Here is a 22,208-nt window from a genome sequence, read left to right on the forward strand (position 1 = left end):
GGGAAGAGCCACTATGCATGCATAATAAGCTGGCCATACAGGTATCATGAATGCAAGTGTCTATGTAAACCGTGTATGCCCAATATTCGTAAAACTTATCAAATGTCTTGTGAATTCTGTGACCCAGACAGATAGACAGATAGATAGACAGACGGACGGACGGACGGACGGACGGACGGACGGACGGACGGATAGATAGATAGATAGATAGATAGATAGATAGATGATGGCTAGACAGACAGATAGATAGACAGACGGACAGATAGATAGATAGATAGATAGATAGATAGATAGATAGATAGACAGACAGACAGACAGACAGACAGACAGACAGATAGATAGATAGATAGATAGATAGATAGATAGATAGATAGATAGATAGATAGATAGATAGATAGATAGATAGATGATAGATAGATAGATAGATAGATAGATAGATAGATAGATAGATAGATAGATAGATAGATAGATGAATGATGGCTAGACAGACAGATAGATAGATAGACAGACAGACAGACAGACAGACAGACAGACAGACAGACAGACAGACAGACAGACAGACAGACAGACAGACAGACAGATAGATAGATAGATAGATAGATAGATAGATAGATAGATAGATAGATAGATAGATAGATAGATAGATGGCTAGATAGATAGATGGCTAGATAGATGGCTAGACAGACAGACATAGATAGATAGATAGATAGATAGATAGATAGATAGATAGATAGATAGATAGATAGATAGATAGATAGATAGATAGATAGATAGATAGAGAACAGGCAGACAACAATACATCAACACAATACAGATCTTGCTTGTATTGATGGAAACTGAATATTGACTTGTGTGTACTGGGTAGCTTGTTCGTGTTTATGTCTACTCCCTGTAACCCTTTTGGGAAATGTTGTGTCCTTTTAGTGCGAAACATTTGTTGTACCCGATGAATGCAACAGGTGTACAAGTTATGCCAGACGATCCAAAAAAAAAAAAAAGGAGTTACTAAAGTCGTAGTTGCATCGATAGTTGGCATGTGACCAGAGAAAGACAGGGAAGTTCAGGAGTGGTTATGCTGAGTACTGGGTTAGAGGAGTGACATCCCATTTTGAGACACACGATTTAAAGACAGGTAAGCGAAATGTCTCATTCATCCGTAGGTCCCTTGCTGATCTTTGCCATGGCTTTTTTTTTCTCTTACATTTCTGTTGAATTGTCAAATAGGCAAATAGAACATGAACACGTGGCACCGATGAAAGATGACAGAAGCATTTATTGAAATGATTTGTAATTCCATATTCAACTTCAAACGGGGGGGGGGGGAAAGTGGGTTTAAATGTGTTTGTTTAGGTTCCACGCTGGAACTCGACAAGACCAGAAGGCCGGTCAGTTTCCCCTCTGAGCTCGCAGAGCTGGCTACCTAAGGCCGTACTTGTAAAGCCTCCCACATCTCGTCAACTATAAAGTGTTGTCGACTGTATGAATGATGCTTTCGGTAGCCATGGAAACCTGACATAATAGATCCTCCCCCCTCCTCTCCCTCTCCATCGCTCTACCCATCCAGCCCCCCCCCCCGCTCTCTCTCTCTCTCTCTCTCTCCATCGCTCGACCCATCCAGCGCCCCCCCCCCCTCCTCCTCCTCCTCTCCATCCACTCCAAAGCTCTTTAGGCTACTTTGCGCATGTACGGCCAAACAGAACAGTGCATCGACTCCAAGATGGCGATAACACGTCTGGCTTGCCTTCTGACTCTGCTCTCAACTCACTGTAAGTCCACATAACGAGAAGTGTGCGTGTGTGTGTGTGTCTCTTTCCTCCTCCCGTCTTCGGCTCTTCGGCGGGGAGCCGCTGAAGTAGCGAAGTGGTGCGTTTCGATTCCGCTCGCCGAAGTAAATCCCCTCACACAAGTCAACTCGGCGGGGAGACGAGGCGGCGCGGCGCCGCGGTGGAGTCGCCGGTCAGCGGCTGTTTCGGCCGCTCCGACGGCGGAAGGGAAAAGTCGCCGTGGCGGTTTTTACCGTCAACGTCGCTCATTCGGCGGCCGCGCGCGCGAGCCCCAAAAAAAAAGCCGTAGTTTGGGCTCGCGCTATTGTTTCGCAAGATCCATCGCGAAAAAAAAGAAGAGAAAAGAAAAGAAGGTCGGGACGGCCGATCCTCACCCGCCGTAGTTAAGGAGTCGCAAAAACAAACTACCGGGGCGGCGACACTTTTCACCTGTTTTACGTTAAACGCGGCACGCGCGCCCGAGACGTGTTGCGCGAGACCGGCCGCGTGAGCCGCCCGTTCAACGCTCGCGTAGAGGCGCGTTGAAAGTGCGGGTCGGTTCGCTCTTCTCGGAGGCGTGCGACTCGACTTCCTCTCTCTCTCTCTCTCTCTCTCCCCCCTCCTCCCTCCCTCCTCAAAGTTTCAGGCACAAAAGTTCCCGAAGTTCAACTTTTGGTTTTTTAAAATTTTATGGTTTTTTTTTACGTTGTCTTACACGTGGTGGTGCCGTTCGCTTTGAACCGCGGGCGGCCACGTTGGGCTGCGCTGTTAACGGGTGATGCGAGATAACGGTCCCCCCACACACACCCCTCCTCCTCCTCCCCCCCCCCCCCCACACTCCCGACCGGGAGGACGAAGACCGTCCGCGGGAGGAGCCAGCGTGGACACCGCGGCGGCGGCGGCGCCGCTGCGCCCCCTCCCCGGCCTCCGCACGCTTCCCACCACCCGTCCCCTCTCTCCGGGCCCAGACACCGATTTCTGTTTTCCCTCTGAGCGCAGATACACCGCGACCCGCTGTTGGTTACTCCTCGTCATGGCAACAGTACTGCAAGATTTGCTGGTGCAGAAAGCAGAGGGCTGCAGGGCTGCAGGGTAGTTTCCTGACGTCCAGGTCCAGTTTTGTTTCATTGTGCAGGGGGACATCACGACTGCGTTTTATCTCTCGGATTCTCCAACAGATTAAAAAACATATATATGTGTGCAGTGTAGCCTACAGTATGACCCCCCCTACACACACACGTTCTTTGCCATCCAGATGAGAAACTTCATAAGCATATACGTATATATTAATTTGGAAAAATCATCTACAAAAGGGGATTTTTTGGCCTGCACATGTGGTCTTTTTCCCCCTTCTATACATGCAAACTGCCGAGCACGTCGCCTGAAACGTTGCACAAACAGCATTTTGCAAAGCTGCCAGACGATTTACCTTCTGAATGCTAAACACACGCAGTAGGCATGCTGCACCGGGATGCTGTCTGTGCACCGTGGCGTGTGAGAAGTTGGTTGCCCCCCCCAGTCGGTTCTACTCAGAAAGCCCATTTAAAGTAAAGTGAAGTGGCCGGGCGTACGGAACAAAGGGAAGCACAGACGTCAGACGACTAAAAGCCTCTTGTGATCTTTCGACTGTGTGGAACGGCTTATTTTCTTTTTTTTGGTTTAATGAGGGACAGCGGTGTTGGAGTTGGTCCGAAATCTGCTGCCGGTGTCTTAAACATTTTCTCACTCAATATACTTGGGAGCTAACGTTGTGGGCCTCTCTTTCCAATTAGTGGTGCGTTTTCACAGTCACTGTTCTTTATGGGCTGTACTCTGAAGTAAATCTGCGGAAGGTAACGGGGACGCCGCTTTTGGACGGAGTTGAGAAAATGGAGCTCACTAAGATTTAAGAATGTCTTTTGTCTTGTCTGGGCCAGGATTGAGCTGTGTTGTTGACTGGCTCCCAGCCAGCATCTCCCCTGTTTTTAGAGCGCAGCCAAATCTGGCTAGACTGCAGTTAAGCCGCCCGTGTTGCACAACCTGATCTGAATCGAGTAAAGTTGGCTACGAGTTACTGACAGTAACTGACAAATCACTAATTACTAATAGGCAGGGGCGGATCTACAGGGTGGCAAGGGGTGGCAGCTGCCACCTCTGGGACACAGTCTTGCCACCCCTGTTGCCACCCCATTTATAAATCAGATAATATGTTTTTAAAGTATATTTTATGTACATGCATGGTGAAGGTCAATGAGACCCGCACCAAACTCATCTCAAACAGAAGTCGCCGATTTAGAACCCCCCTCCCCCTCACAGGTGCGGATCTACAGGGTGGCAAGGGGTGGCAGCTGCCACCTCTGGGACACAGTCTTGCCACCCCAGGGAAAAATCTCTAGATCCACCACTGCTAATAGGTACTGAATGCCAATTGAATGCCCCTGGTTTCTTGTGAAAAAGCTTGGCCAGCAACTGGGAGACAAGGGGACGACCGGACTTTCTGTCTCTGCTCTTTATTTTGCTTTTTCCGTGAGCGTACAGCCCCATAATATACGTTGCAGACCACAGCTCAACGCGCCATGGTTAAAGATAGCTGCGTACATCAGCCCAGGTGTTTTGAGACGGAGGAAACACAGGCGGGCAATTGTTATCTTTACGTACATGTCCTCACCGCAGACTTTCCATGCGGAGCTAATGGAATACTTGGACATCTTCCTCAGATGGCTGTACCTGGATCGTTTCACTTTTAAAAAAAAAATGGTACACGCTTAGGGAAAACATCTGCCAGGAACCTCTTGCCAAGAGCGCAGCCAGGATATGTGTGCCTTGGATGTTGCTCAAAATGGATTAGCACTGAGCTAATATAAACGTTGAGATCATTACTTTGAGTCATTAGAAACACCTGTGGACATCATGACACATAAGGCGTCTTTGGTTTATCTTCAGATACTTGAAATAAGGCCCACAAATGCACATGTACTTGCTGATGTTAAGTTAGGAAAATAAATGAATGTGAAAACCAGATTAATTAAAGCCGTTGTGTGTGATATTGTGGTCGTCCTGAATCACACGACTTGATCGGCGAGCGTTACTGAATGGTCCCTATTGAAATAGCGTCGACAATTTATGGCCTCCCACTGCATGTTGGGATTGCTGCAAGAGAAGGGTGTTCTCAGATCACCGTTTCATATGGTTACCGCAAACCCTCACCCTATTTCTGACATAAACCTGATTGGATAAACCGTATGACTGCCCAAGTACGTTTTGTCAAAGGTGATCGGAGAACATCTTTGCACATGCAGAAATCAGGAGACCTGTCACCCAACTCCCTAAATTTCAGCGGTCATAATCTCGGGAGTAAGGCCGGCTGAGTCATTTTTGTTTTTGTTTGACACCCTGTCTCCCAAAATACTTGGCCGACACTCAACAGTCCTCAGCAAACTATGCAGCGATCCCAGCAAACGATATCTATTGAGGGTGTTCGAAAATGGCACGTGTCTGTGAACGTGCCTCGTGTCCCAGCGCTTTTCTGCTTAAATGTATTTATCTTGCCTGCTTTGAATATTTATTCACATCAGTGGATGAGAGATGTGTGGATTCAAATCAAAAAGAAAATTAAAATCTTGCTCTGTATGACTTGAATGGGAGACTCTGGCATTTGGCAGTTTCAGATAAAGCCCCTTTTCAACAAGATCGGTGCCAAACTGGTTACTCCTGAAAGCCAGACCAGCTGACATTCTCATCACTTGACATTGTCTTCACTTTCACCCCTCGGCTCTCATCTGGTTCGATTCCTTTGGGGTCCCTAGATCTCTTTATCTGTGAACCGATAAGATAAGGGGCGAAAGCCGTCTCCTCCGGTGTCCTTCAGACTCCTCTTGGCTTTTACTCTTTCGAGGTCGTTGCACCTTGCAGACAACTGTGAATGACGGCCACCTCGGGTGGAGCTGTGCCGCGTGTTGGGCGATGTTTCCCACACTCTAAAACATTTGTTTTGACGAAAGCCAAGTGACGGCAGTTTTCTCATTGTTCGGCGTAGCCGGACCGCATGGCAGGGGTCAGCGTGCCCCTGGGATAAGTGCTGATAGTGCCTCCCCCAGGAGGTGCATGTTGTCATATGTTTCCCTACCCACCCAAAGCTTGTGAGCAAATGTTCGGAGCCCCCTCTGAATGGCATGTTGGGCCCCGGTGGGCAAGTCACATAGAATCTGACATTTTACTGGAGAGACGGTAAATGGCAGAGTGAAACAGGGAAAGCAGACATAGGGAAGTAGTCCCTTCCTGCTCAGCGCTCGCTCATTTGCTATGATTTTTTTTTTTGAGTTATTCTCTCTGGAAAACACCGGTGTGAGATGTAGCAGTGGCATAATACAATTCAAAAACTCTGTACTACGGCTATTTATTCTGTCTGCGTCGTCTGTCGCAAAGAACCCGCGGAGCTACTTGGGTCATGTGCTTATAAGCTTACCTATATAGATGTAATATAGGTGCAATCATAGTTTTTAAATTGTCCTTTTTTTATTGACAGTGTCAACAGAACTGAGACGAATCTTCCATAATGAACATTAAAAAAAAGAAAGAAAAGTAAATCATCTCTAAGCAACAGCCTCTCCATGAGATAAAGTCAAAGGAGCACATGGCCCTTACTGTGGAATGACCCGAAACAGCTGAGCCGGACTGGGTGGAGGTGTTTGGAGCAGCGTCAGGGACTTGACCAGAAATATCTGCCTTGTCCCTCCCTAACCTGAGTATGTGTGTGTTAGCAGCAAATGCCGCATTCCCGAACGGGAAACACATGGAGATGAAAACCTCCGTATCGCGTGTGCAACGAATAACAATCGCATCCACCTGTTTTGCGCCGAGATCAAAGCGGCCCGCGTCGAGGAGTCGGGAGGGGTCAGAGCAGAAGAACCGGGGAGCGTGTAAAGGAAGCCCGGCCGTCTTGCGAGCTGAAGGGGGTTTGGAAAGGAAGCCGGGTTCGACGATGCCTCTCGAGAGAGAGCGAAAATCCATTTCAGCTTGGCACGGGAAGGAATGCGGCCCCCTATCCCACTTTTATCATTTTCCCCTCTTGTGTGTAAGCTGTAGCAGATGCTGAGGTTCAAAGGCAAACGGTATCGCGCTCATGTTCCAGAAATGGCAAGCATGTGCATGCTTCAAATGTCAATAACACTGCCATGTGAAAGAATCATTGGTCAAACGCTAGACCCTACCCTTCAGGCAGGCCATACAAGCCAAAATCTCCATATGAAAATATTATAATGCTCTTGGCCGGCTGCACGGAAAAAAAAAAAAAAAGGAGCACGCTCGGTGCCAGCCGCTCTCTGTAAAACTGGGCAGATTTAAGATTAACTGCGTGTACGACAGGGGGGAGATCCATTAGACGGAGAAATCTTTGTCATCATGTCTCGTGTAATGAGCTTCTGGGAAATGCCACTCTTGCTCACTAGCGGGCTAAATCGCTTGTTTGTTTTGCCCACATATTATTATTCAATGTTTAGGATATCAGCGGGATAATCTTTAAGATGCCCCCCTTCTACCGGCTGTCTGAGTTTAGGTTGGTGTAGTGTTTGTTTCCTGTTAGATGATCTTTATCTGTTGTCACATGGTCCCTAGAGGGGGGTGGCGGAGGGGAGGGGGGCTAGCGCGGCCTCCCTCCTCTTGTGTTCACTGGGAGCTGACGGAGTACGTCAATAGGTCAAAAGAGACTGCCATTGATCACAGATTGGAACGCTGTCAGCTTAGCGCAATAATTAGGGGGTTTCATTAATGAAGCAGCAGAGGCGATGAACTGCATGTGGCCGAGCTGCCTCTCTGGGCGGGGGGGGGGGGGGGCCTCGGGGCCGGGCCTCATGCTGAGAGTCATAACCAGATAATCGCTCTGGATTCATCCTCTGTTTACCGGCCTGTAAACAAAGGGCAATTACTGTCTAAAAATAACCGACGGACAGAGTCGTATGACAACTTCAGGTGTACGTAGGGTCACAGTTCAGTCTGCAGCATCGGGCTCGCGGTGAGGCAGATGTAGCGCTAATAAAGGCTGCCATTAGAAAAGATGAAAATCCACACACAGGACTGATATGCAGTTTCTTTTGAATTGCTTTGCACAACCACAAATGATAATAATCAGCAGGAAAACAATATCAAAAGTAACCAGTAGTAACTTTTCATAACAACGAAACGGTGCACAGTAATAAAAAAAAAAAACCCCAACAAATGCTGACTATGAATCACGAGTGTGTTCAGGTTGAAATATAACACATCGCATATGAGTCAAAATAAAACCCAGAAGTTATTAAGAAAGACAAAATCTGTTGCACAGTGAGTTTTTAAAACCCACGTTAAAAAGATGGCGTTTCGGTCAGCCTAATTCCTGAAATTGGGTCATTTCAGAGCCTAAGGGCCCCCGATGGAAAAGGCGTCATCAGACAGACACGGGTGAGTTCTCAAATTAATACATGAATCTTAAGATCACATTTAAAACTCACAGGTAGTCCCCATGGGGAGACGAAATAGCAGCAGTATGGCCTCGCCTGGTTTTAGCTTTAAGTAAAGCCGCCGCATTTCTGATGAATAACGGACCGGACAGACATTTCTGATAAATATCGGAGCGGACAGACATTGCTGATAAATAACAGAGCGGACAGACATTGCTGATAAATAACAGAGCGGACAGACATTTCTGATAAATAACGGACCGCAGAGACATTTGAGTTTGCCAGGAGTTGACAGTTGCAGTCGTTTGAATGAGAAGAAACGAGCAGTGTAAAAAAGAGTGTGATTTTTACAATAAATCACTGCCTCATCAATTTACAGGTATTTAAAAGGATAACGTTGGTAGTCTGCAGCCCTCCCCGGATCGGCAGAGGAGGGTGGAGCAGTGACCGGCACGGCTCGGAAGAGTGGGGTAATTGGCCGGATACAATTGGGGGGAGGGGGGGACAAAAAAATAAAATAAAATGATAATTTTACAATAATGTTTACCCAAAAAAAACGACTATTTTTTTCTAATGTTAATTTACAGCATACGACTGTATTTTGAATGACAGTATCAGTTTGAAATGTCACTGCTGTATGTTTACTGTAAACTAGTATCCAGTAATGTATTGTGAAATTACTGGATGAGTATTACTATAGTGTTGTAATTTGACATCGCAATTTAACCGCTCTTACTCGTTTTTATTTTCAGCGTTGGGACAATCAAAAGACAATATTTTCAATGTTAATTTTGCTTCGCGGTCCAGTTCTGACTTGCGGGTGATATTTCCTACATGACCACGTCAACCGTTGGGTGACGCACATCGACGAAGAGCCATTATTTAGCATCTTTGAAGAAAGGACACATAAAACCAGTCACTGAAAATGATACATCACACAGCAGCTGGAAAAATCAACACCCCCCCTTTTCCCCCCAGTTGTATCCGGCCAATCACCCCAGTCTTCCGAGCTGGCCTGGTCACTGCTCCACCCCCTCTGCTGATCCGGGGAGGGCTGCAGACTACCGCATGCCTCCTCCCATACATGTGGAGTCGCCAGCCGCTTCTTTTCACCTGACAGGGGGACGTAGTGTGCAGAAGGATCACGCTATTCCCCCCCAGTTCCCCCCCCCCCCCGAATAGGCACACCGACCGACCAGAGGAGGCGCTAGTGTAGCAACCAGGACACATACCCACATCCAGCTTCCCACCCGCAGACAGGGCCAGTTGTGTCTGTAGGAACGCCCGACCAAGCCGGAGGTAACAGGGGGATTCGAACTGGCGATTCCTGTGTTGGTAGGCAACGGAATAGACCGTCACGCTACCCGGACTACCCGGAATAGATGCAACAAAAAGTCAAAACCTGACGTAATAGATGCATTAAAAGTCAAATAGGACCTTTTAGTGCGCTGTAATACCGGGACATGGAGAGTGAAAATGAGGAGCAGTTATTCATTTATGTAGCCAGGCCAGAGGAAACGGCAAACATGACGAAACTCATTCAGAACTGCACCACTAATTCAACAGGAAATGTAATTATTTATATTCAAGTCAGAGGGTGGAGAACTCTTGAGCCCTGATACCCAATGTCTTCACACGGACATGCCGTCATGGCATGCCAGTGTCCTATGGAGGGGGCACACATATGAGCACGTCTTCACTTCGGAGCCCGTCTCCAGATTAATGCCCAGAAAACAGCTGTAAAGACTCAGGCAAAGACACAGACACCAAGCAGTTTGAGAACTGGCATGAGTCAATGAGGAATTCAAGTACCAACTATTGCACAGTTAATTCGGGGTAGTCACATTGAGGCACAGTCTTTTTAATTGGAGCCGTGCATGATTCAGCATTAAAGACAATGACGCCTAAAACTGAGAGCCAAGTAAACAAACAGGACAGCAAGTGCAAGCTCGAGATCCCAATCAGGTTAATGAAACCGAGCTTATTTCAAGATTTTTTTTTTACCCCCCCCCCCTTTTCTCCCCAATTGTACTTGGCCAATTACCCTATTTTCCAAGCCATCCCGGTCACTGCTCCATCCCCTCTGCCGATCCGGGGAGGGCTGCAGACTACCACATGCCTCCTCCCATACATGTGGAGTCACCAGCCGCTTCTTTCCACCTGATAGTGAGGAGTTTCACCAGGGGGACGTAGCACATGCGAGGGTCACGCTATTCCCCCCAGTTCCCCCTCCCCCCTGAACAGGCGCCCTGCCCGATCGACCAGAGGAGGCGCTAGTGCAGCAACCAGGGCACATACCCACATCCGGCATCCCACCCACAGACACGGCCAATTGTGTCTGTAGGGACGCCCGACCAAGCCGGAGGTAACACGGGGATTCAAACCGGCGATCCCCGTGTTGGTAGGCAACGGAAGAGACCGTTACGCCACCCGGATGCCCCCATATTTCAAGAAATCTTTAATTGTGAATTTACCAAGCTTGTATACCGAACAATCTTACATGTTAAGCAAGGCAAATAAAGTGAAAATGAATGGAAACAAAGTTTTACTGTTAGCAAGGGAGGGAACAAGAAAGGAACGCCGGTTTGAACTCTCAAGTAGGCAACCAGCAAAGCGTGGTGGCTCGAGTTTTCCATTTCCTTCAAATGAAAGCATGCAACCTCTGCAAGATATAGTGGATTTTAGTGACACATGGGTCGGGGTTTTTTTAATACCCGCACCCACCCGACCCGTCATGAGAGCCAATCCGTACCGCCAGCCCACTAAAATATGCGTTGATTAACCGCCTGAACCCTACCCAACCCACAAACCTCCAAATTTAGCTAGAGCAAAGTGAGCAGTGTTGCACTATTTCCGTTTTGGGCTTTTTGCCCGACATAATACGCGGATTGCAAGGCATAGTCTTCTGTATCTTAACCTAATAGCATGTGGGTGTAGACTACTAAATAAACAGACTAATTGTTCCAAACAGTGTTCTTTATTGTTCAATAGCAGCACAACAAGTAACTCTTCAGTAAAGACATGAACTTTCTCTCTCGCTTTCTGTCTCTGTCTCTCTCACACACACACACACAACCCTGTTTTCTCTCTGACCAAAAAAATTTTTTTAAAAAGAAAGTATTTTGGCAGTGTAAAGAAAAGCTACGGGTACCACTTAGGGAAAAAACTCATAGGTGAAGCCTCAACTCTGTAAAACACATGCATTGACCAAAACCACAATTGCCAATTGATGATAAAGCTGCATGCATGTGTTCAGAGAGACAGAGAGAGACAGAGAGACAGAGACAGAGAGAGAGAGAGACATAGAGATGGGAATAGAAGGTGGCCTAGCAATGCACACAGCCTTGCTTATTGCACACAGTGTTTCTGTAAGTTATTTATAACTTACTCGGAACACTGCTTTGTCACTTTTCGACCCACCCGCCCGAACCCAAGATATTTAGTAATAAGCTTACCCGAACCCACCTGACCCCGGTGTGGGTTAACCCGTGTATCACTAGTGGACTTTTTTTGATCATAGCTGAAAGAAAGTGCATCATCCAACATCTACTGTTCAAATACATTCAAGCATGGCATTAGGGTTTACAAACTCCCACTACATCGGGCTGTGATCTATAACTGCCCAAGCTATCGGTTTCCATTGCTCAGTTTCCATTTCCCAAACATGCTGTGTGCTCAGCCAATGCCCCAGTTGCATTCTTGACCATTCACCAACACCACAACAAGAAATACAGTTGCAGCTACTTGATGCTAAAATTGCCAAGTGAGAGTTTTGCTAATTCAGTCACTTTGACAACACCAAATGGCCATTTAAGTCCAGAATATATCTAAGGGACTCAAAAGACTTCGTTACGCGAGCACCCAGGTAGCTCACTCTTGTCCAACTGCCACACAGTCGTCTGGTCTGGTATGCTTGTATAATACTATCATTATCCATTTTAGTTGAAAAACTTAGTTGATAAATTGACCCTTTTTTCTGGAGGCCTTCGGTGTTTTCACAAAACACTGAATAAAACTGATATTTTGAGTAAGTTCATGAAATTTTGATGATGGCAATACACGATCTACATAAATTGATTGACCCAATTTATTTAGGCACTTTGATTTACCGCAGAGAGCTTGATTGTGAAACTTCTTTATTTTATATTTATTTAAATTCTGTCCCTAATTTCACTGTTTAAAAAAAAAAAAAATACTGACTTCCCTAAAAGCTAAGTCCGTTACTGGGTTGTACAGCCCTCACTTTATTTGGAATTTTGCTCTGAGCCATCATCTCACTATCTCCAATGTTCGGTAAGCCAGAAACCTGTGAGGGAGCTTTCAAATCTGTTCCAAACATCTGTTTCATCCTCAGTGCCACATCTGGCCATGATGTTATTATCAGAATCAGATTTATTGCCAAGTACAAGAACATACAAGGAATTTGTTTTGGTATGTTGGTGCAAGAGGGAAAATTAACAGTAAATGGTAAAGATAAAAGTTAAAAAGAATAATAAATAAAATATACTTACAAAATAAGATAAAATAAAAATGAAAGTAAGGTGCTATAAATTGCAGTCAACACCGGTTCAGAGTTGAACATGAGACCACGTGGTGGCCCCTGATGCCCAGCACTGGGTGGTAGGAGTCGTAGTTACAAAAAGTTAAATTAGAATTTTAAAAGCTATTTACAGAATAAGAGTTATTTACAGGGTAGCGCAAGTTTTATGAGGGGTGTCCATATACAGAGAACATAGCAGGGAAGATAAAGGGGGGTGGCAATGTCAGGATCTCTGGGTGTCTGGGGGCTTGTTAGAAAGGCCTACTGCTGTAGGGAAGAAGATATTGTGGCGTAAGGTTCGGGTTTTTATAGACCTTAACCTCTTGCCAGAGGGGAGTGTTTTGCCCATGACCAGGGTGGGAAGGGTTGGCAGCTGAGGATGTACTTCAGCTGCCGCAGGAAGTACATCCTCTGCTGTGCCTTCTTGGTGAGGAAGCTATGTTCAGCTCCCACTTGAGGTCCTGGGTGATGTTGGTGCCCAGGAAGCGGAAGGATTCCACAGTGTTGACTGGTAAGGAAGCCACACAGGGTGATGGGGGCGGGTGAGGTTGGGTGCTTTCTGAAGTCCACAACCATCTCAACTGTTTTTAGAGTGTTGAGATCCACGTTTCTTTGGCTGTACCAGGACCCCAGATGGTCAATCTGCCACCTATAGGCAGACTCATCCCCACCGAGATGAGCCCAATAAGGGCGGTGTCATCAGCAAATTTCAGGCGCTTGACTAACTGGAGGTGCAGCTGTTCATATACAAGTAGAAGAGCAGCGGTGGAAAGGACACAGCCTTGAGGGGAACCAGTCTGATGGTCCAGGATTCAGAGACGTGTTTCCCCAACTTCACATGCTGCATCCTGTCAGATAGGAAGTCAGTGATCCACCTACAGGTGGACATAGGCATGTGCAGCTGGGAGAGCTTGTCCTGCAGCAGATCCAGGATGATGGTGTTGAAGGTGGAGCTGAAATCCACAAACAGGTTCCTGGTGTAGGTTCTTGTAGAGTCCAGGTGCTGGAAGATGAAGTGGAGCGTTATGTTTACTACATCGATCATCCACAGATCTGTTGGCTCTGTAAGTTTAACTGCAGGGAGTCCAGGTGTGGGTCAGTGATAGTTTTAAGGTGGGACAGAACAAGGTGCTCATTACTACAGAGGTCAGGGAGATGGGCCTGTAGTCATTGAGTCCTGTGGTCCTTTGTTTTTTGGGGACAGGGTCGATGGACGTCTTGAAGCAGGCTGGTACATGGCATGTCTCCAGTGACGTGTTAAAAATGAATGTGAATACCAGAGACAGCTAATCAGCACAGTGCTTCAGGGTGGAGGGAGAGACAGAGTCTGGTCCAGCAGCTTTGCTGGGTTTCTATCTCTTGAACAGCTGGTTAACGTATATTTCCAGGATGAAGAGAGCCATCCTTGTGGCAGGGGAGGTGGGGGTCTTCAAGGCAGGCAGTTGTAAAGAGGCCCGGGCCCCTGCTGAGGTGGGGAAGGAGGAGCTGGTGGTCAGGAGCTGGTGGATGGAGTCATGGGGGATGGTGTTGGAACAAATCATTTGTGGAGTGGGGCCTTTCGTTTTGTAGTGGGTGATCTGTCTGAGGCTCTTTCAGACCAAGGCTGAGTTGTTTTCTGGGAACTACTGTTGAAGTCTCTGAGTACAGTCAATTAACATCTCTCACCACCTTGCTAAACCTTTATTTAGACTCTTTAAACTGGACCTTGTCCCCACTCCTAAACACTTCTTCCTTTTCTAACCCAAGCTGTCTGAGTTTAGCTGTAAACCAGGGTTTGTAACTAATCCTGGTGTGTGATGGTACATAGCTGTCTTCACAGAAGCTGATATAAGACATCACAGCCTCAGTGTACTCATCCAGAACGTTGGTGGCAGACCTGAAAACATCCCAGTCAGTACAGTCCAAGCAAGCACGAAGATCCTCCATAGCTTCACTGGTCCATTTCTTAGATGTCCTCACAACAGCTTTAGAGAATTTTAATTTTTGCCTTTATACAGGAATAAGGTGGACCATGACATGGTCAGAGTGTCCCAGTGCAGCGCGGGGGACTGCGTGATAGGCACTGTTGGTTGTAGTGTAACAGTGATCTAAAGTGTTCTCCTCCCTGGCCGGGCATTTAATCAGCTGACAGTATTTAGGTAATTCATGGCTGAGATTCCCTTTGTTAAAGTTGCCATGGACAATAACGAATGAGTTCGGGTTTGTCTGCTCCACGCACAGTATGTGGTCGGCGAGCATGCGGTGTGCCTCCTGCACGTTGGCCTGCGGTGGAATGTAAGCATCAGCCAGAATGAATGGAGCAAACTCACGGGGGGAGTAGAACGGTTTACAGTTGATGGGGAAAAAAAGCTTCCAGAACAGGAGTTCTGTGCAGTGAAGTTCATCTAGTTTGTTGCATAGTGATCGCACTGTGCAACAAATCACACTGCACTGAGAGAAATATTCCTGGCAACGGAGTGCGTAGTCCATATCTGCGGAGATGCCCGAGCTCGCCGGCACTTTTCCGTCTCCTCCGACGTTTCACTGCATGAACGAAGGTGAGCGCACCTTCAACCAAAATGTCCTGTGATTCTGCATATGGGATGAGAAAGTTTGGTAATAACTCCGCAGAAGTAGTTTCCCTGATGTTCATAAGCTCTTCTCTGGGGGAACAGTTCTGGGTGTTGTAGCAAAACACAAGAGTTTACGCAAAAAAAACCCAATACAAAACAATGAGCACCAACACACTGAGGCTGCCATCTGCGGCGCCATCTTGAATCAGTTTGTAGTGAATTTCCACCTAGAAGAGGGGGCAGTCGACATCGCTCATCCATTTTATTGATGCTACATTTAGGGTCTGGTGTCAAGTATAGAGCTGCTGCAGAAAACAACATCTGGTTTTAAAGCCCGAGAGCGAAGTTACTCAAATTTTCAGCCATGTAACCAGTGCTAGAATATCAATGACTGAAGCAAGGCTAAAATGTTCAACTGTGAAAATCATTTAGTTTAAGACAAAACTAGACCAATAATTTCCTCATTCTAGCTAACTGTATTACCTTTAAAAAAGCTAATTTCCAAGAGTTTAAACTAGCTGTTGGAAAGAAAAGAAACAAATTTGGCTTTTTTTCATCATCCATCCATCCATTATCCAAACTGCTTATCCTGCTCTCAAGGTCGCGGGGATGCTGGAGCCTATCCCAGCAGTCATAGGGCAGCAGGTGGGGAGACACCCTGGACAGGCTGCCAGGCCATCACAGGGCCTATGTAGACTCAACCGTAATAAATGATTCTTTTGACAGACCTGTGAAAGTTAACATGAGAAGCTAACTGGGGCAAAGTTGGATGGGTTAGAGTTAGCATCCCCCATGAAGGGAGACAAAAATCTAGGTATTATGACGTCAAGCGTTCTGATGCCATGGTAGCAGTTGATTTTTTTTTTTTGTTGTTACAAAATTGCATTTCAGAAAATTCAGCAAAGTTAGCAGCTAGCAGTAGCAATTGCTTTTTTTCATGACAGTGCGAAATCCTTTGCAACACAATGTCTTCATGTAGTTGCCTAACTCTTGAAACGAGGGTCTTCCAGGGAGTTGAATCAGTTCATCTGGGCACAAGGTTTATTGGGAGAACCGTTGACTGCAGGTATCCCCACCTGCATGAACAACACAGCTGAGACAGCTGTGACTCACAACGTCTGTGATATGAGTGATGAACGTTTCCCCCGCTAAAGCATGTGTCCAGATGAACTGATTTAATTTTCTGGTATTTCCTTACCTGGATTATTGAGGGTCCATCGAGACACGTTGAACGATGGGCTTAGATTTGTGACCACAGTCTTAAAAGGGGCATTTCAGAGTGCCTGTGGTGAGACGTGACATTACACGGAAATTTGTGACCATCCAATGGATGTTATTAGCAACGAATAACTGGTGCTCTCTCTCTCGCTCTCTCTCTGTCTCTGTCTCTCTCAGTTCAGTTCAATTCAATTCAAATTTGCTTTATTAGCATGACAAGCATTCTCATATTGCCAAAACATGAATAACTTATGATACAAAATACTTAATGTCATAACAAACAATACAAACAAGATAAGACAGTCAAAAACAAACAAACACACAAACAGACTAGCTAACAGACATATTAATGAACTGATTTTAGTCACTCATTGTCCCTCACTTTGTGGCAGGCTGTTACATACTCTATCTCTCTCTGTCTCTCTCTCTGTCTCTCTCTCTTGCTCTCTCTATCTGTCTCTCTCGCTCTCTTTCTGTCTCTCTCTGTCTCTCTCTCTTGCTCTCTCTATCTGTCTCTCTCGCTCTCTCTCTGTCTCTCTCTCTTGCTCTCCCTATCTGTCTCTCTCGCTCTCTCTCTGTCTCTCTTGCTCTCTCTTTCTGTCTCTCTCTGTCTCTCTGTCTCTCTCTCTTGCTCTCTCTTTCTGTCTCTCTCTCTGTCTCTCTGTCTCTCTCTCTTGCTCTCTCTTCCTGTCTCTCTCTGTCTCTCTCTCTGTCTCTCTGTCTCTCTCTCTTGTTCTCTCTATCTGTCTCTCTCTCATGCTCTCTCTCTCATATGTATATAAATAAAAAGTGTGTGTGTGTGTGTGTGTGTGTGTGTGTGTGTTTAGGGTGCTTGGGCTAATGTTTCAGATTTTATGTGGGTTTTTTTTTTCTTTTTTCTTTTTTTCCTGTGCAAACAACTCAGGTCCAAAGCTTTATCGGTTGGTTCAGCAGGACACTCAGTTCTTACAATTTATGACGAGCTAAAAGCTCAGCATCAAATCATCCTCAATCATTCTTAAAACCATCTTAAGCTTTGCTCGGAAAAAGTAGTTCACTGCTGACTGCATCACAATTTCAAACCAGATTTGGAATCAAGATGTTTTGGGTCCGTGGAAGTATGCCACTGAGATTTGCTGTGACTGCCTCCGTCTTTCCTTGAGTTTGATACGACAACGTCTCTTATCCAGACGGTATTCATGTGTCACTCACGCTACGTACAGCACCAGTGACAGATTGCAAGTGATTACACTCCTGAACACGGCGTGTTCTTTCTCCCTGACCCAAAACACACAACCGCTTCCATGTTACGCTTACTGCCGGGAGCCGATAGATGTACGGGAACTGCCTTTTTGTGTGAATTAAAGAAGAAGAAAAAAAGGCGTCGAAATGATGACTGATGGTTCCTCTGCTGTGGAAACCCTGCCGGTTCCTGCTGAACTGTGCTGTAAATTCAGCTGACTGGCCAGATAGTGTTGGCGGTTGTAACAGGACCATCTGGCCATATGGTGCTGGGGCTAGCCCTTCTGGGCTGCTTAGTGGGAAAGATGTTGGGATTTACCTGGAACTTGATAGCACTGTTTTACAAATGTTAGAACTTTGAACACATTACACGCCGCAGTACAAGTCTGTGGTATTGTTTGGCACGGGTTTACCAATGACTTGCAATGATTAAATAATGAATAGATAGATAGATGGATAGATGGATAGATGTAGACCTCAGAATGATCATGAAGATGTTCAGCAGAGTGCTCCAGGGGTCTGCATCCATTAAAACTTCATCATCAGCTGTATGAAAGCCCCAACTAGTTAAAAGTGTTGTTGGGTGGAAGACGAATAAATACTTGATGAGCGTTAAAACGGGTGATATTTGGGGCATTAATGGAATTTCCTGATTCTGTCAGGAAGGATCATGGGTACTCGGGATGGTCCACGGTTTTCAGGCTTCGCTATGAAGCCTGCTAGAGAGCAGGGCAGGCTCCCAGAGACGAGCACACGGTCCAGTTGCCCCGTGTGTGAGGACATACTTTGGGTAAGTGAGTAACTCAGATATTTGTCAGGATGCCAGGCATAGGTGGCGAGTTTGTAATGCGGTGGCCAACGTCTGAGAGCCAATAACAAGCACCCTGTCTGTGGTTCTCCTCTCTGTGTCATGGGCGGCTATGGAGTGAGAGAGAGGGAAAGAGAAGAAAGGGATTTGGGGGGGTTTTATTATGACTCAGTGGGTTTTGCCGGGAAGTCGCATTGTATCTGGTCACTCAAAATGGCCAGCCAGCATACAGATCAGGGTATTTTATGATTTTAGCAAAAGAGCTAACAGGAAAAAAAACAAAATATGACTTGAGGAGTTCTCTTATAGTATATTTTCAGATATTGCACCCTATATTATCCAGGGATCAGTGGTGGAGAGGAGAGGAGAAGGGAAAAGAAGCGAAAATCGCAGCTCATCATGCGAATGCTCCATATCCCCGTCTGAGCTAAGGGATTTCCTGGCTCTTATGCTGTAAAGGTTATAATGAAACGAAGTTGTCGGCTATTCAGCATTAACATACTGGTATATGTCACCAAAGTGGCCATCTTATCTCCTCTGTCATTTCCTCTCACTAGACCATCCTCCCTCCAGCGACAGATTAACGTATTTACACAATAGCTATTATCAGGGCCTTCAAGATAACGTTAGAAGGACCGACCAAGAACACTGTTTCTCGCTAAGACGTAATAATCGGAGACTATTATTTTAAGGGATTTTCCGAGATTTGAAGGAAATCGTGTTGGGTGGTAGGTTGGGTTGAGAAATCCAAAGCTAGGAATTGTGTTAATGGTGAATAGAGAAACCATCAGAAAATTAGGCCCGTTTGTGTGAGAGATCACACCATCTTGAAGGTTTTATTCCCTCTATAAGTCGACGTCTCTGGTAGTGATGAAAATGTCGTGACGATAAGTTTTAGATTTCAGCCCACAAACTCTGTGTACCTTTACCAGGAGCATTATCATTGGGGGGGGGGGGGATACAAAGCTTTTGGGATTTTTTTTCCCCTCCCCATTTCCACTAATTTCATATAATTCCCAATGGTTAATCATCAAGTTGTATCTCCACGCTCCTACCAATTGTGCATCTTCATGTTCCTGCCACAGAGGTTTGAGTCTGGTGTAAACCACTCAAACGATTTATTTAAATGTTCCTCTTGCTGCAGGTGGGGGAATAGCAATGATATAGTTGATCGTCCCGTTCTTAAAGCTCTGTAGCGGGGGCATGAGAACAGAATTTAAGACGTACCCTCACGCACTGGGCGCATAAAAAATGTAAGCTGAAAGGTCGCGCGTATACTGATGGGAAGATAGGCCTAATTGCGGGCAATTTGGGTTGACACAATAACTGCTGTTGTTCATCTCCACTATGAAAACACATCGAGATGTAAGATCAACTGACAGGCCTGAGTGCACAGCATAAATCCGAATGACCTTGGCGGAATGCTGTTGCCACGGCGTACCAGAAGAAGATGTTTTGATAGGTTTTATTAAGTTAAAATTCATATCTGATATCTGCTGGACTACGCACGGGCCATGTGGCGTTTGACTCTTTTCTACGCCCTGCAGCTTGCACAGTTCATACCTTGGACCCAGCCATGTTTCATAGTTATTTTCTCGAACTTGAGAATACAGGGAACGCAGATGTGTGGCTTCTAAAATATTCAACGCACACAAAAGCAAAGAGCCAACAAATAATTTATTGAGAAAATAAAGGAGAACGGTAGAAAACACAAGAACAAAAGCCATTTAGACAGCAGGGGTAAATTTTATGGCGCTCTCAGGAGGCTTCAGAGTTTGTGTGTGTGCCTTTTGTGGGTGGAGAACAAGTGGGAAAACATACAGAGGCTCCTCCACCCTCCACCCCTCTCCACCCAAAAGTTGAACCCAGAGCTCGGAGCCATTCACTCTGGCTTGATCTGGTTTGAGCTAGAACAATGATGTTATGGTTTCGTGAGCTTTCCACCACACTTTCAGATGGAATCTATATCTCTGGGCTGACGAGTGTCTCTAAACGGCCTCCGTCCAGCCGATGCCCACTGTAATGAATCCCCCCCACCCCCCGTTCCCCGCCCTCTCCTCTGAGGGTCATTCATGCGGAACTGACCAACCATGCAGCTTTATCTCACATCATCAACCCCCCAAGATCATTCTGTGGGCGGCATTCTGGGGCTCCGGGGCAAATGTTAGTTAGCAAGTGTGGTATTTATGTAGGAGACCCAGTTCTGCCGAGAATGACAGCCGTAAAAGTGGGATAAAAAGCGCCGGCGTCCCACCGAAAGGTCCCGGATATGAGCGAAAACATGATATACGTGTGGACTTAAACAACTTAGTCCCGCTCCATTATATTGTTTTCCCTTCAGCGTCGAGTGCAATGCATTTAAGCAGATCAGGCCTGGCAGTTGGCCAATCATTGGTAGTCATCACTTATCGGGGTGGGCTAGCTATATGCAGCTTAAGAGATTCCTTTGCAGGCTGGCTCTTCCATACTTGGGGTAACAGGCAGACTAGTGACTCTCGCCATTAATTGACGGAATATTCTACTCACTGTGACTAATGTTCAGCTGTAATCAGTGCCCATTAACAGGGTTATTTTTTCCTACGCACAGCTGAGTCATCCTCCAGTTATACGGCTCGTACAGAAGCAAAATCTGTATCATTTAGGCAGCTGGAAAGAGCAATGAGCTCGCCACTGTTTGCTGGGTAAAATAAAATCTCTGGGTTTTTTTTTTTTTATTTCCCTACTGGATCGAGGTCCAGATGGGGGGCAGGTTTCCGCTTTCGCACTGGCACGTAAACACCAGGAAAGTGCATAATCTGCTTACTGCGACGTTGCTCCCGAGAAAGATTGCAACGCTTTGCAACGGTGGGCGTTTAATGCGTTTTCATGTATTCCACGCGTGACTCTTGATTATCCGCCCGTTTGAAGAAAACCCGCTTTTACTGTATCAAAACCGGAGGACACTCGGGGAAAGAGGAGCACATGTAAGGTCAGCCGCGCTGGGCAGAATGCCACGGAGCGCTTGTCTCCTATCCTTTTCAGCTGTGCTCCGTCTCTTACCGCTGAGGCGCTTTGGAGCTCGGCCACCGTTTCCCGGCCCAACAGGTTGCGTTGTCACAGCGTACAGTACACCTTTACTTCCTGCGTGACTGGATGAATGGGGCGGCGCAGCTCACGTTACAGTCGGGAAACAGAATGCGCGGTGCGGAGCGGTTGGTCAGGTCGGCTGTCTGGTGCATTTGTCTGGCATTTCCCACGGAAACACATGAAGGATTCCTCCTCGAGCAGGTGATGGAAGTCGGGGTCCAGCGGGGAGGTCAGTGGTAGCACGAGCCTCAGATGGTTTCCCCATCCCTCCCCAGCTGTTGTCCAAGCCGCATTCCCTACCCAACGACTCAGGCGGCCTATGCAAACTATTTGAGTACAGGGTATGCCTTGGTGCACATTTGTTGTCTGAAGGGGCTGCTCACGGGGCGACGCTTGTCCGAAAACTGCAAGCTTTGATGTCTCAATTTCTTTCTTTTTCTTCTTTCTTTCTTTCTTTCTTTCTTTTTTTTTTACATATATACGCCCAGTAGTTCGGTTGTGTTGCAATTCAGCTCTATTGAAATGTTTAAGCAACATTCATGATTTATTTCCTGTTATGAATCTTGCAAAATGGAATTTGCAAGCCTCAGAAATTTGGTATGTGGGTTGTACAAGCAAGGACCTCCA

At 46.4% G+C, this 22,208-nt stretch overlaps 1 protein-coding gene across 1 annotated transcript in view; it reads left to right on the forward strand.

The window, feature by feature from the left end:
- The first annotated feature begins 1,658 nt into the window (after nt 1-1,658).
- Nucleotides 1,659-22,208, forward strand: part of jam3b (junctional adhesion molecule 3b) — a 49,892-nt gene continuing 29,342 nt past the window's right edge. The window contains exon 1 of the mRNA XM_056284774.1: nt 1,659-1,766. Within this exon, the coding sequence (XP_056140749.1) occupies nt 1,682-1,766 (85 nt within the window). The 5' untranslated portion in view covers nt 1,659-1,681. The remainder of the gene's footprint in view (nt 1,767-22,208) is intronic.

This window comes from Lampris incognitus, chromosome 8 (genome assembly GCF_029633865.1).
Source record: "Lampris incognitus isolate fLamInc1 chromosome 8, fLamInc1.hap2, whole genome shotgun sequence".
Taxonomy (NCBI): domain Eukaryota; kingdom Metazoa; phylum Chordata; class Actinopteri; order Lampriformes; family Lampridae; genus Lampris; species Lampris incognitus.